The following is a 15,133-nucleotide window of genomic DNA, read 5'->3' as shown; positions in this document are numbered from 1 at the left end:
ACTGCGTGCAGTTTTGGTTTCCATATTTACGAAAGGAGATACTTGCTTTGGAGGCAGTTCAGAGAAGGTTCACTCGGTTGATTCCAGAGATGAGGGGGTTGACTTATGAGGAAAGGTTGAGGAGGTTGGGCCTCTATTCATTGGAATTCAGAAGAATGAGAGGTGATCTTATCGAAACGTATAAGATTATGAGGGGGCTTGACAAGGTGGATGCAGAGAGGATGTTTCCACTGATGGGGGAGACTAGAACTAGGGGGCATGGTCTTAGAATAAGGGGTCGCCCATTTAAAACTGAGATGAGGAGGAATTTCTTCTCTCAGAGGGTTGTAAATCTGTGGAATTCTCTGCCTCAGAGAGCTGTGGAAGCCGGGACATTGAATATATTTAAGACAGAGATAGACAGTTTCTTAACCGATAAGGGGATAAGGGGGCGGGCAGGGAAGTGGAGCTGAGTCCATGATCGGATCAGCCATGATCATATTAAATGGCGGAGCAGGCTCGAGGGGCCGAATGGCCTACTCCTGCTTCTAGTTCTGATCTTCTTATTTTTAGTCAGAACCCGTCTGGAGTCACTGCGTCCAGTCCTGGGCCCCCCCGCCCCTCAGGGAGGACATATCGGCCTCGGAAGGGGGGGCGGGGCAGATTCAGCAGAATGATACCGGGGACTGACGGGGTTAAATCCCGAGGCCAGGGGACACAGACCGGGCCTGTGTTCCCTCGAGTGTAGAAGATTAAGCGACGATCTGATCGAGGGGTTTGAGAGGATTAAAGGATTCGATCGGGTGGCTCGAGAGAACCTGTTCCCTCTGGTGGGGGGCAGTCCAGAACAAAGGGACGTCACCTTCACATTGGAGCCCGGCCGTTCAGTCGATTAAATAGTTCAAAACTGAGATTGACAGAGCTTTGTGGGTTAAAGGGTACGAAGGGTTACGGAACCAAGGCAGGTAGATTGAGTTAAGATACAGATCAGCCACGATCGAATTGAATGACGGAAGGGGTTCAAGGGGCTGAATGGCCTCCTCATGTTCCTATTCCATAGAGGACCATAGCAACATGAGCCAGACAGCTTTGCTCAGTCATCATCAGAGGCAGCCCCTCGAATCGAGGATGACTTGCTTCCACGTCATAAAGTTCACAGGCGTTTCAATGAAGGACCTAATACTCCGGATCCCGAACTACATCCTGAAGGGTGGAAGATGCCTGTGGGTGGATTTTTTTAACGTGGGGTGACCGTTGTACACCAGCCACCACACGGGGCTTGACAGAGCGAGGTCTGGGTCCGGGGGCAAGGGTTAACCAGGACGGCTGGGGACCAGCTCTGCTGCACGGACCCAGTGCGCCCACATATCGCACACAGTGTGGGCTGGGCCCCGTTCTGCCCCCTGGGCCCTCGCCTCTCCTGGGCCCCGAACTCACGTCCCTCCACAGTCTCTCGCCGCTACTTCGCCCCCCCGACCTGGCCGCTCCTGCTGTACCTGCCCCACGCTCCAATCACCGACCTGGATCTTGGTGATGTCACTCTTCGCTGCCGTCGCCCTCCTGCACCAGCTCGCGCTGCTCCCCGGAGTGGTACACCCCCCACGCCGCTCCCCGGAGTGGTACACCCCCACGCCGCTCCCCGGAGTGGTACACCCCCCACGCCGCTCCCTGGAGTGGTACACCCCCCACGCCGCTCCCCGGAGTGGTACACCCCCCACGCCGCTCCCCGGAGTGGTACACCCCCCACGCTGCTCCCCGGAGTGGTACACCCCCACGCCGCTTTGCACAGTACTGTTGTGACGATGGTGCCTGCGTTGACTGCCAAGCCTTTGGGAAGTCCACCTGGGCCACCCACCCCCTCCTCCCCATGACCATCAAAGCTTTGGACATGGTGACCACTATGGCCAACAAGAGATCGGCCATGGTGTGTTCACAAAAGGGGAGAACGCACAGGGCTTGTGCCTACAATGGTCAAGGGTTTGGCCAATGCCTGGAAGGGGTTTGTAATAATAACTTTTATTTATATAACGCCTTTAACTTGGTAAAATGTCCCAAGGCGCTTCAGAGCAGCGTTACAGACAAACAGATAAATTTGACACCGAGCCACAAAAGAAGAAATGAAGGCAGATGACCAAAAGCTTGGTTAAAGAAGTAAACATAGAAACATAGAAAATAGGAGCAGGAGTAGGCCATTCGGCCCTTTGAGCCTGCACCACCATTCAATATGATCATGGCTGATCATGCAACTTCAGGACCCCTTTCCTGCTTTCTCGCCATACCCCTTGATCCCTTTAGCTGTAAGGGCCACATCTAACTCCCTTTTGAATATATCTAACGAACTGGCCTCAACAACTTTCAGTGGTAGAGAATTCCACAGGTTCACAACTCTCTGAGTGAAGAAGCTTCTCCTCAGCGCGGTCATAAATGGCTTTACCCTTATCCTTAGACTGTGACCCCTGGTTCTGGACTTCCCCAACATCTAACCTGTTCAATCCCATCAGAATTTTACATGTTTCTATGAGATCCCCTCTCATTCTTCTTAATTCCAGTGAATATAAGCCTAGTCGATCCAGTCTTCATATGTCAGTCCTGCCATCCCGGGAATCAGTCTGGTGAACCTTCGCTGCACTTCCTCAATAGCAAGAATGTCCTTCCTCAGATTAGGAGACCAAACTGTGCACAATATTCAAGGTGTGGCCTCACCAAGGCCCTGTACAACTGCAGTAAGACCTCCCTGCTCCTATACTCAAATCTTCTTGCTATGAAGGCCAACATGCCATTTGCCTTCTTCACCGCCTGCTGTACCTGCATGCCAACTTTCAATGACTGACACCCAGGTCTCATTGCACCTCCCCTTTTCCTAATCTGTCACCATTCAGATAATATTCTGACTTCCTGTTTTTGCCACCAAAGTGGATAACCTCACATTTATCTACATTATACTGCATCTGCCATGCATTTGCCCACTCACCTAACCTGTCCAAGTCACCCTGCAGCCTCTTAGCATCCTCCTCACAGCTCACACTGCCACCCAGCTTAGTGTCATCTGCAAACTTGGAGATATTACATTCAATTCCTTCGTCTAAATCATTAATGTATATTGTAAATAGCTGGGGTCCCAGCACTGAACCTTGCGGTACCCCACTAGTCACTGCCTGCCATTCTGAAAAGGACTCATTTATCCCTACTCTTTGCTTCCTGTCTGCCAACCAGGTCTCTATCTACGTCAATACATTACCCTCAATACCATGTGCATTAATTTTGCACACCAATTTCTTGTGCGGGACCTTGTCAAAAGCCTTTTGAAAGTCCAAATACACCACATCCACTGGTTCTCCCTTGTCCACTCTGCTGGTTACATCCTCAAAAAATTCTAGAAGATTTGTCAAGCATGATTTCCTTTTCATAAATCCATGCTGACTTGGACCGATCCTGTCACTGCTTTCCAAATGCGCCGCTATTTCATCTTTAATAATTGATTCCAACATTTTCCCCACGAGCGATGTCAGGCTAATTCCTTGTTTTCTCTCTCCCTCCTTTTTTTAAAAGTGGGGTTACATTAGCTACCCTCCAATCCATATCAAATGAGCCAGAGTCTATAGAATGTTGGAAACTATTTCTCGGGCCACTTCCTTAAGTACTCTGGGATACAGACCATCGGGCCCTAGGGATTTATCGGCCTTCAATTCCATCAATTTCCCGAACACAATTTCCTGACTAATAAGGATATCCCTCAGTTCCTCCTTCTCGCTAGACCCTCGGTCCCCTAGTACATCCGGAAGGTTATTTGTGTCTTCCTTCGTGAAGACAGAACCAAAGTATTTGTTCAATTGGTCTGCCATTTCTTTGTTCCCCAGTATAAATTCACCTGATTCTGACTGCAAGGGACCTACATTTGTCTTCACTAATCGTTTTCTCCTCACATATCTATAGAAGCTTTTGCAGTCAGTTTTTATGTTCTCTGCAAGCTTCCTCTCATACTCTATTTCCCCCCTCCCAATTAAACCCTTTGTCCTCCTCTGCTGAATTCTAAATTTCTCCCAGTCCTCAGGTTTGCTGCTTTTTCTGGTCAATTTATATGCCTCTTCCTTGGATTTAACACTTTCCCTAATTTCCCTTGTTAGCCACGGTTGAGCCACCTTCCCTGTTTTATTTTTACGCCAGACAGGAATGTACAATTGTTGAAGTTCATCCATGTGATCTTTAAATGTCTGCCATTGCCTATCCACCGTCAACTCTTTAAGTATCGTTCGCCAGTCTGTACTAGCCAATTCACGTCTCATACTATTGAAGTTACCTTTCTTTAAGTTCAGAACCCTAGTCTCTGAATTAATTGTGTCACTCTCCATCTTAATAAAGAATTCTACCATATTATGGTCACTCTTCCCCAAGGGGCCTCACACAACAAGATTGCGAATTAATCCTCTCTCAATGCACAACACCCAGTCTAGGATGGCCAGCTTTCTAGTTGGTTCCTCGACTTATTGGTCGAGAAAATCATCCCTTATATACTCCTCCACCATATTGCTACCAGTTCGATAAGCCCAATCTATATGTACATTAAAGTCGCCCATGATAACTGCTGTACCTTTACTGCACGCATCCCTAATTTCCTGTTTGATGCCATCCCCAACCTCCCTACTACTGTTTGGTGGTCTGTACACAACTCCCACGAGTGTTTTCTGCCCTTTTGTGTTCCGCAGCTCCACCCATACAGATTCCACATCATCCAAGCTAATGTCCTTCCTTACTATTGCGTTAATCTCCTCTTTAACCAGCAACACTACCCCACCTCCTTTTCCTTTCTGTCTATCCTTCCTGAATATTGAATACCCCTGGATGTTGAGTTCCCAGCCTTGGTCACCCTGGAGCCATGTCTCCGTAATCCCAATACATCATATCCGTTAACAGCTATCTGCGCAGTTAATTCATCCACCTTATTACGAATGCTCCTCGCATTGAGGCACAGAGCCTTCAGGCTTGTTCTTTTAACATACTTTGTCCTTTTAGAATTAAGTTGTAATGTGGCCCTTTTTGATTTTTGCCCTTGATTTCTCTGGCCTGCACTTTTCCTTTTCTCCTTTCTACCTTTCACTTCTGCCCCCTTTTTACTTCCCTCTGTCTCCCTGCATAGATTCCCATCCCCCTGCCATATTAGTTTAAACCCTCCCCAACAGCACGTAGGCTTTAAGGAGCGTCTTAAATGAGGAAAGAGAGGTAGCGAGGTTTAGGGAGGGAGTTCCAGAGCTAGGGGCCCAGGCAACAGAAGGCACGGCCACCGATGGGATGCTCAGGAGGGCAGAATTTGAGGAGCGCAGACATCTAGTCCGGTTGTGAGGCTGAAAAAGATTACAGAGATAGGGAGCGGTGTAGGGGCTGGAGGAGGTTACAGAGATGGGGAGGGGTGTAGGGGCTGTAGGAGGTTACAGAGGTAGGGAGGGATGTAGTGGCTGGAGGAGGTTACAGAGAAAAGGAGGGGTGTAGGGGCTGGAGGGATTTACAGAGATAGGGAGGGGTGTAGGGGCTGGAGGGAGTTATAGAGATAGGGAGGGGTGTAGGGGCTGGAGGGAGTTATAGAGATAGGGAGGAGTGTAGGGGCTGGAGGAGGTTACTGAGATAGGGAGGGGTGTAGGGGTGGAGGAGGTTACAGAGATAGGAACAGTGTAGGGGCTGTAGGAGGTTACAGAGGTAGGGAGGGATGTAGGGGCTAGAGGGGATTACAGTGATAGGGAGGTGTGTAGGGGCTGGAGGGGGTCACAGAGATAGGGAGGGGTGTAGGGGCTGGAGGGAGTTACAGAGATAGGGAGGGGTTTAGGGGCTGGAGGGAATTATAGAGATAGGGAGGGGTGTAGGGACTGGAGGGATTTACAGAGATAGAGAGGGGTGTAGGGGCTGGAGGGAGTTATAGAGATAGGGAGGGGTGTAGGACTGGAGGAAATTATAGAGATAGGGAGGAGAGTAGGGGCTGGAGGAGCTTACAAAGATAGGGAGTGGTGTAGGGACTGGAGGGGGTTACAGAGATAGGGAGGGGTGTAGGGCCTGGAGGAGGTTACAGAGATAGGGAGGGGGTGAGGGCCATGGAGTGATTTGTAAACACGGATGAGAATTTTCAAATCGAGGCGTTGTTTAACCGGGAGCCAATGTGGGTCAGTGAGCACAGGGGGTGATGGGTGAGCGGGACTGGGTGCGAGGTAGGACACGGGGTCAGTGAGCACAGGGGGTGATGGGTGAGTGGGACTCGGTGCGAGTTAGGACACGGGGGCAGTGAGCACAGGGGGTGATGGGTGAGTGGGACTCAGTGTGAGTTAGGACACGGGGCAGCGAGCACAGGGGGTGATGGGTGAGCGGGACTCGGTGCGAGTTAGGACACGGGGCAGTGAGCACAGGGGGTGATGGGTGAGTGGGACTCGGTGCGAGTTAGGACACGGGGTCAGTGAGCACAGGGGGTGATGGGTGAGTGGGACTCGGTGCGAGTTAGGACACGGGGCAGTGAGCACAGGGGGTGATGGGTGAGTGGGACTGGGTGTGAGTTAGGACACGGGGCAGTGAGCACAGGGGGTGATGGGTGAGTGGGACTCGGTGCGAGTTAGGACACGGGGTCAGTGAGCACAGGGGGTGATGGGTGAGTGGGACTCGGTGCGAGTTAGGACACGGGGGCAGCCGAGTTTTGGATGACGTCAAGTTTACATAATGTAGAATGTCGGAGGCCGGCCAGGAGTGAGATGGAGTGGTCAAGTCTGGTAGTTTTGGAGACCACCACGCTGGCTCACACTCCGAAGGCAGGACATTGTTCGCAAAACGTGACTTACCACCTGAACGCAGCATGGTTGCGTAAGCCGTGGGCGCATCTGTGGTGGCGGTCCCTCGGACGAGCGACGCGGACATTTCCGGAAGCGTCACGGCGGCCTCCGGCGCGGCAGAGTGGACCGCGCCGGGCGGGGTCGGAAGCGAAGGCGTGGGGCTCGTCTTGCTGCCGCTGGGCCCCGCCGCCGGTGGTCCTGGGGCCCCCCGGGAACCCGGGGCGGTGGAGGTTCCGCGAGCGGCGGGGGGCGAGATCCCCCGGCCGGGAGGGGTCCCGGGTGGGGCGGAGGGCCTCCTGGAGGGGGTCTTGGCCGAGGCGGCGAGGCGGGGGGTCAGAGGGGAGCGGGTGCTGGCGGTGGCCGCCGTGGCCTGCCCTGAGCCGCGCTCGGGCTTGACCACCACCATGGAGGTCACGGGGGTCACGAAGTTGTACTTGAGGGAGAGGGCGGTGGCCCGCTCGGTCAGCAGCTTGCGGCCTTCCTCCTCGTCCGTCCTCAGGCGGGCCTGGAGCAGCTCCTGGACGGTGCGGTAGGCCCAGAGCCTCTGGACAAAGTCCGTGGGCCCCTCGGCCGACTCCGGGCAGCCGGCCCAGGGCCCCGTGGCGTTGAGGGCGATCTCGTTGTCCAGCTCCAGGGCGTGGGCCAACCCTTCCGCCCGCAGCCTGACCCGCAGTGGCTCGGCCGGCCCGCCATCGAGCCGGCCGGCCACCACCAGCTCCGAGCCGTTGTAGAAGGCGGGGAAGTGTGCCCCTGTCACCTCGCCCACGCGGTTGTCCGGGTACTCGAGGCGCACGTCGAAGAGCAACGGGCTGGCCACCTCGGCGTAGAAACCGGTCAGCTGCAGGTTGGCGTCGGCGTCCTCGTAGATGCGGCGGGCGGCCCCGCGGTTGTCCAGCGCCAGGCGCTGCAGCAACGTGAAGTCCACGTCGTCGCCGAAGCCCAGGCAGAACAGCGACAGCGAGCCCCCCATGGCCTCCCGGGCGTTGCCCACGATGGCGGAGGCCGAGGTGACGCCGGAGGTGGGCTCGCCGTCCGTCAGGAAGATCACCAGGGGCACCCGGTTGGCCCCTCCTCCCCCCGCTCCGCCGCCGGCCTTCGCGGGCGCGTCGCCGCGGAAGAACTTGGCGGCCGCCAACAGGGCCGCGTTGATGTCGGTCCCTGCGGGAAAGAAGAGGCAAAGTCAGCGACAGAACAGAATTAGCAGGAGCAGGGGTCGGCCATTCGGCCCCCCACTCCCCGAGCCCGCTCCGCCATTTAATAACATCACGGCTGATTTTCGGTGCGGCGCTCCCTCAGTCCCGCCCCTCCCACAGTGCGGCGCTCCCTCAGTACTGCCCCCCCGACAGTGCGGCGCCCCCTCAGTACTGCCCCTCCGACAGTGCGGCGCTCCCTCAGTACTGCCCCTCCGACAGTGCGGCGCTCCCTCAGTCCCGCCCCTCCCACAGTGCGGCGCTCCCTCAGTACTGCCCCCCCGACAGTGCGGCGCCCCCTCAGTACTGCCCCTCCGACAGTGCGGCGCTCCCTCAGTACTGCCCCTCCGACAGTGCGGCGCTCCCTCAGTACTGCCCCTCCGACAGTGCGGCGCTCCCTCAGTACTGCCCCTCCGACAGTGCGGCGCTCCCTCAGTACTGCCCCTCCGACAGTGCGGCGCTCCCTCAGTACCGCCCCTCCGACAGTGCGGCGCTCCCTCAGTACTGCCCCTCCGACAGTGCGGCACTCCCTCAGTACCGCCACTCCGACAGTGCGGCGCTCCCTCAGTACCGCCCCTCCGACAGTGCGGCGCTCCCTCAGTACTGCCCCTCCGACAGTGCGGCACTCCCTCAGTACCGCCACTCCGACAGTGCGGCGCTCCCTCAGTACCGCCACTCCGACAGTGCGGCGCTCCCTCAGTACTGCCCCTCCGACAGTGCGGCACTCCCTCAGTACCGCCCCCCCGACAGTGCGGCGCTCCCTCAGTACCGCCCCTCCGACAGTGCGGCGCTCCCTCAGTACTGCCCCTCCGACAGTGCGGTGCTCCCTCAGTACTGCCGCTCCGACAGTGCGGCACTCCCTCAGTACCGCCCCTCCGACAGTGCGGCGCTCCCTCATTACCGCCCCTCCGACAATGCGGCGCTCCTTCAGCACTGCCCCTCCGACAGCACAGTACGGCGCTCCCTTAGTACTGCCCCTCCGACAGTGCGGCACTCCCTCAGTACTGCCCTCCAACAGTGCGGCACTCCCTCAGTACTGCCCTCCGACAGTGCGGCGCTCCCTCATTACCGCCCCTCCGACAGTGCGGCGCTCCCTCAGTACCGCCCCTCCGACAGTGCAGTGCGGCGCTCCCTCAGTACCGCCCCTCCGACAGTGCGGCGCTCCCTCAGTACTGCCCCTCCGACAGTGCGGCGCTCCCTCAGTACTGCCCCTCCGACAGTGCGGCGCTCCCTCAGTACCGCCCCTCCGACAGTGCAGTGCGGCGCTCCCTCAGTACCGCCCCTCCGACAGTGCAGTGCAGCGCTCCCTCAGTACCGCCCCTCCGACAGCGCAGCGCTCCCTCAGTACCGCCCCTCCGACAGTGCGGCACTCCCTCAGTACCGCCCCTCCGACAGTGCGGCGCTCCCTCAGTACTGCCCCTCCGACAGTGCGGCGCTCCCTCAGTACTGCCCCTCCGACAGCGCAGTGCTCCCTCAGTTCTGCCCCTCCGACAGTGCGGCACTCCCTCAGTACTGCCCCTCCGACAGTGCGGCGCTCCCTCAGCACTGCCCCTCCGACAGTGCGGCACTCCCTCAGTGCTGCCCCTCCGACAGTGCGGCACTCCCTCAGTCCTGCCCCTCCGACAGTGCGGCGCTCCCTCAGTACTGCCCCTCCGACAGTGCGGCACTCCCTCAGTACTGCCCCTCCGACAGTGCGGCGCTCCTTCAGCACTGCCCCTCCGACAGCACAGTACGGCGCTCCCTTAGTACTGCCCCTCCGACAGCGTAGTGCGGCGCTCCCTCAGTACCGCCCCTCCGACAGTGCAGTGCGGCGCTCCCTCAGTACCGCCCCTCCGACAGTGCAGTGCGGCGCTCCCTCAGTACTGCCCCTCCGACAGTGCGGCGCTCCCTCAGCACTGCCCCTCCGACAGCGTAGTGCAGCGCTCCCTCTGCACTGCCCCTCCGACAGCGCAGTGGGGCGCTCCCTCAGTACCGCCCCTCCGACAGCGCAGCGCTCCCTCAGTACCGCCCCTCCGACAGTGCGGCACTCCCTCAGTACCGCCCCTCCGACAGTGCGGCGCTCCCTCAGTCCTGCCCCTCCGACAGTGCGGCACTCCCTCAGTACTGCCCCTCCGACAGTGCGGCGCTCCCTCAGTCCTGCCCCTCCGACAGTGCGGCACTCCCTCAGTACTGCCCCTCCGACAGTGCGGCGCTCCCTCAGTCCTGCCCCTCCGACAGTGCGGCACTCCCTCAGTGCTGCCCCTCCGACAGTGCGGCACTCCCTCAGTACTGCCCCTCCAACAGTGCGGTGCTCCCTCAGTACTGCCCCTCCGACAGTGCGGCGCTCCCTCAGCACTGCACTGGGAGTAGCCTCGTTTTCTGTGCTCAGGTCCCTGGGGTGGGACTTGAACCCACAACCTTCAGACCCAGAGACGAGAGAGCTGCCCCCTGAGCCATGGCTCACACTATGGCATGGACCTGCACCCGAGTACGAGTCAACGTTCATGGACCTGAACACCAGGAGGCGATGCTGAGTGATTACACTTACATCCGTTGGCCACCATGTTGCTGACATATTTCCTGGCGTTCTGCACGTTCTGTTTCGTGGCTTGTATCGATTGGTTGGGCTTCCACATTTCAACGGCGGTCGAGAAGGTGATAATATTGAAGTAGTCATCGCCCCGGAGGTCGCTTAGGATGGTGTTCATTGCTTCTTTAGTCTGCAAGTAAAGTTTACGTGGAAGTGAGACGATGAAAAACAAGGCAAACCCATTCTTTGTTTTGCAACTTGGTCTTCACAGCCTTCGTTCCTCCAGATCGCACAAGAACAGGAAAACGCCTCGGAGGTCAGGACGCCGCAATGACACAGGACCTGAGGGCAAAGTACATCGTTCCCGAACCTTGACCTCTGCAGTGTCCGCCCATTGGGCCCGTTGGATCTCACCCTTGCCCTCTGACTCCAGAACGTCGTGGCTTCGAGCTCCCCCACTCCAGAGACTTGAGCCCCGTGATCCAGGCCCGACACTCCCCCGGTGCCAGTGCTGAGGGAGCGCCGCACTGTCGGAGGGTCAGTACTGAGGGAGCGCCGCACTGTCGGAGGGTCAGTACTGAGGGAGCCCCGCACTGTCGGAGGGTCAGTACTGAGGGAGCGCCGCACTGTCGGAGGGTCAGTACTGAGGGAGCGCCGCACTGTCGGAGGGTCAGTACTGAGGGAGCGCCGCACTGTCGGAGGGTCAGTACTGAGGGAGCGCCGCACTGTCGGAGGGTCAGTACTGAGGGAGCCCCGCACTGTCGGAGGGGCAGTACTGAGGGAGCGCCGCACTGTCGGAGGGTCAGTACTGAGGGAGCGCCGCACTGTCGGAGGGTCAGTACTGAGGGAGCCCCGCACTGTCGGAGGGGCGGTGCTGAGGGAGCGCCGCACTGTCGGAGGGGCAGTACTGAGGGAGTGCCGCACTGTCGGAGGGGCAGTACTGAGCGAGCGCCGCACTGTCGGAGGGGCAGTACTGAGGAAGCCCCGCACTGTCGGAGGGGCAGTACTGAGGGAGCGCCGCACTGTCGGAGGGGCGGTACTGAGCGAGCGCCGCACTGTCAGAGGGTCAGTACTGAGGGAGTGCCGCACTGTCGGAGGGGCAGTACTGAGGGAGCGCCGCACTGTCGGAGGGGCGGTACTGAGCGAGCGCCGCACTGTCGGAGGGGCAGTACTGAGGGAGTGCCGCACTGTCGGAGGGGCAGTACTGAGGGAGCGCCGCACTGTCGGAGGGGCAGTACTGAGGGAGTGCCGCACTGTCGGAGGGTCAGTACTGAGCGAGCGCCGCACTGTCGAAGGGGCGGTACTGAGGGAGCCCCGCACTGTCGGAGAGTCAGTACTGAGGGAGTGCCGCACTGTCGGAGGGGCGGTACTGAGCGAGCGCCGCACTGTCGGAGGGTCAGTACTGAGGGAGTGCCGCACTGTCGGAGGGGCAGTACTGAGGGAGTGCCGCACTGTCGGAGGGGCAGTACTGAGGGAGCGCCGCATTGTCGGAGGGGCGGTACTGAGGGAGTGCCGCACTGTCGGAGGGTCAGTACTGAGGGAGCACCGCACTGTCGGAGGGGCAGTACTGAGGGAGCGCCGCATTGTCGGAGGGGCGGTACTGAGGGAGCACCGCACTGTCGGAGGGGCGGTACTGAGGGAGCGCCACGCTATCGGAGATGCTGTCTTTCGGGATGAGACGTTAAACCCGAGGACCCATCTGCCCTCTCAGGTGGACGTAAAAGATCCCACGGCCACTATTGGAAGAAGAGCAGAGGGAGTTCTCCTCGATGTCCTGGGGCCAATAATTATCCCTCAAGCGACATCACAAAAAAAAAACAAATAACTGGTCATTATCACGTGGCTGTGTGTGGGAGCTTGCTGTGCGTAAATTGCCGTTTCCCACATTACAACAGTGACCGCACTTAAAAGTGCCTCATTGTCTGTAAGGCCCTTTGGGATGTCCTGAGGTCATGAAAGGTGCTATAGAAATGCAGTTATTCTTTCCTTGTCCCCTCGAGACTTCACTATTCCAATGCTCTCCCGGCCGGCCTCCCACCTTCCCTGCTCCGTAAACTTCAGCTCTTCCAAAGCTCGGCTGCCCCGTGTTCCAACTCACACCCAGTCCCACTCACCCATCACCCCCTGTGCTCACTGCCCCGTGTCCTAACTCACACCCAGTCCCGCTCACCCATCACCCCCTGTGCTCACTGCCCCGTGTCCTAACTCACACCGAGTCCCACTCACCCATCACCCCCTGTGCTCACTGCCCCGTGTCCTAACTCGCACCGAGTCCCACTCACCCATCACCCCCTGTGCTCGCTGCCCCGTGTCCCAACTCACACCGAGTCCCGCTCACCCATCACCCCCTGTGCTCACTGCCCCGTGTCCTAACTCACACCGAGTCCCGCTCACCCATCACCCCCTGTGCTCACTGCCCCGTGTCCTAACTCACACCGAGTCCCACTCACCCATCACCCCCTGTGCTCACTGCCCCGTGTCCTAACTCGCACCGAGTCCCACTCACCCATCACCCCCTGTGCTCGCTGCCCCGTGTCCCAACTCACACCGAGTCCCACTCACCCATCACCCACTGTGCTCGCTGCCCCGTGTCCTAACTCGCACCGAGTCCCGCTCACCCATCAACCCCTGTGCTCGCTGCCCCGTGTCCTAACTCGCACCAAGTCCCGCTCACCCATCACCCACTGTGCTCGTTGCCCCGTGCCCTAACTCGCACCGAGTCCCGCTCACCCATCACCCTCTGTGCTCACTGCCCCGTGTCCTAACTTGCACCGAGTCCCGCTCACCCATCAACCCCTGTGCTCGCTGCCCCGTGCCCTAACTCGCACCGAGTCCCGCTCACCCATCACCCCCTGTGCTCACTGCCCCGTGTCCTAACTCACACCGAGTCCCACTCACCCATCACCCCCTGTGCTCACTGACCTACATTGGCTCCCGGTTAAGCAACGCCTCCATTTCAAAATTCCCATTCTCGTGTTAAAATCCCTCCCTGACCTCCCCTACACCCCTCCCTATCTCTGTAACCTCCTCCAGCCCCTACCCCATCCCTATCTCTGTAACCTCCTCCAGCCCCTACACCCCTCCCTATCTCTGTAACCCCCTCCAACCCCTACCCCCTCCCTATCTCTGTAACCCCCTCCAGCCCCTACACCCCTCCCTATCTCTGTAACCCCCTCCAGCCCCTACACCCCTCCCTATCTCTGTAACCCCCTCCAACCCCACAACCCCCCCCGAGATCTATGCGCTTCTCCCATTCTGCCCTCTTGCACAATCCCCAATTTCCACCGCTCCACCATCGGTGGCCGTGCCTTCTGTTGCCTGGGCCCCAAGCTCTGGAACTCCCTCCCTAAACCTCTTCGCCTCGCTCTCATCATTTAAGACGCTGCTTAAAACCGAACTCTTTGACCAAGCTGTTGAGCACCTTGGGATATTTTAAAACCTATGAACATAAGAAATAGGAGCAGGAGTCGGCCATTCGGCCCCTCGAGCCTGCTCCGCCATTTAATACCATCATGGCTGATCCGATCATGGACTCAGCTCCACTTCCCTGCCCGCCCCCTTATCCCCTTATCGGTTAAGAAACTGTCTATCTCTGTCTTAAATATATTCAATGTCCCGGCTTCCACAGCTCTCTGAGGCAGAGAGTTCCACAGATTTACAACCCTCTGAGAGAAGAAATTTCTCCTCATCTCAGTTTTAAATGGGCGGCCCCTTATTCTAAGACCATGCCCCCTAGTTCTAGTCTCCCCCATCAGTGGAAACATCCTCTCTGCATCCACCTTGTCAAGCCCCCTCATAACCTTATACATTTCGATAAGATCACCTCTCATTCTTCTGAATTCCAATGAGTAGAGGCCCAACCTCCTCAACCTTTCCTCATAAGTCAACCCCCTCATCCCCGGAATCAACCGAGTGAACCTTCTCTGAACTGCCTCCAAAGCAAGTATATCCTTTCGTAAATATGGAAACCAAAACTGCACGCAGTACTCCAGGTGTGGCCTCACCAATACCCTGTATAACTGGAGCAAGACTTCCCTGCTTTTATACTCCATCCCCTTTGCAATAAAGGCCAAGATACCATTGGCCTTCCTGATCACTTGCTGTACCTGCAGACTAACCTTTTGTGTTTCATGTACAAGTACCCCCAGGTCCCGCTGTACTACGGCACTTTGCAATCTTTCTCCATTTAAATAATAACTTCCTCTTTGATTTTTTTCTGCCAAAGTGGATGACCTCACACTTTCCAACATTATACTCCGTCTGACAAATTTTTGCCCACTCACTGAGCCTGTCTGTGTCTTTTTGCAGATTTTTTGTGTCCTCCTCACACATTGCTTTTCCTCCCATCTTTGTATCGTCAGCAAACTTGTCTACGTTACACTCAGTCCCTTCTTCCAAGTCGTTAATATAGATTGTAAATAGTTGGGGTCCCAGCACTGATCCCTGCGGCACCCCACTAGTTACTGATCGCCAACCCGAGAATGAACCATTTATCCCGACTCTCTGTTTTCTGTTTTACTACGTTAGAGGTGCTATACAAATGTATGTCGTTTAGATATTTTGGCAGGAAGGTGCCTTGTGCCATACCTGTCTGATCTTCGTTCCGATCATGGAGGAACTGACGTCAATGACAAAGATGACATTCTTGGCAACAA

General features: G+C 57.3%; 1 protein-coding gene across 1 annotated transcript in view; it reads right to left on the bottom strand.

Moving 5' to 3' along the window:
- Positions 1 to 15,133, bottom strand: part of LOC139241434 (inter-alpha-trypsin inhibitor heavy chain H6-like) — a 59,329-nt gene that overhangs the window by 37,559 nt on the left and 6,637 nt on the right. Inside the window, exons 3-5 of the mRNA XM_070869995.1 lie at positions 15,066 to 15,133; positions 10,497 to 10,668; positions 6,789 to 7,937 (exon numbers count right to left, since the gene is read on the bottom strand). The exon at positions 15,066 to 15,133 is cut by the window's right edge and continues 49 nt beyond it. Coding sequence (XP_070726096.1) covers positions 6,789 to 7,937; positions 10,497 to 10,668; positions 15,066 to 15,133 — 1,389 coding nt within the window. The remainder of the gene's footprint in view (positions 1 to 6,788; positions 7,938 to 10,496; positions 10,669 to 15,065) is intronic.

The sequence above is a fragment of the Pristiophorus japonicus genome, unplaced genomic scaffold, assembly GCF_044704955.1.
Source record: "Pristiophorus japonicus isolate sPriJap1 unplaced genomic scaffold, sPriJap1.hap1 HAP1_SCAFFOLD_1072, whole genome shotgun sequence".
NCBI classification, from domain to species: Eukaryota; Metazoa; Chordata; class Chondrichthyes; family Pristiophoridae; genus Pristiophorus; species Pristiophorus japonicus.
Note: the sequence above shows the minus strand (reverse complement) of the source record. Positions and strands in the feature narration are given on the sequence as shown.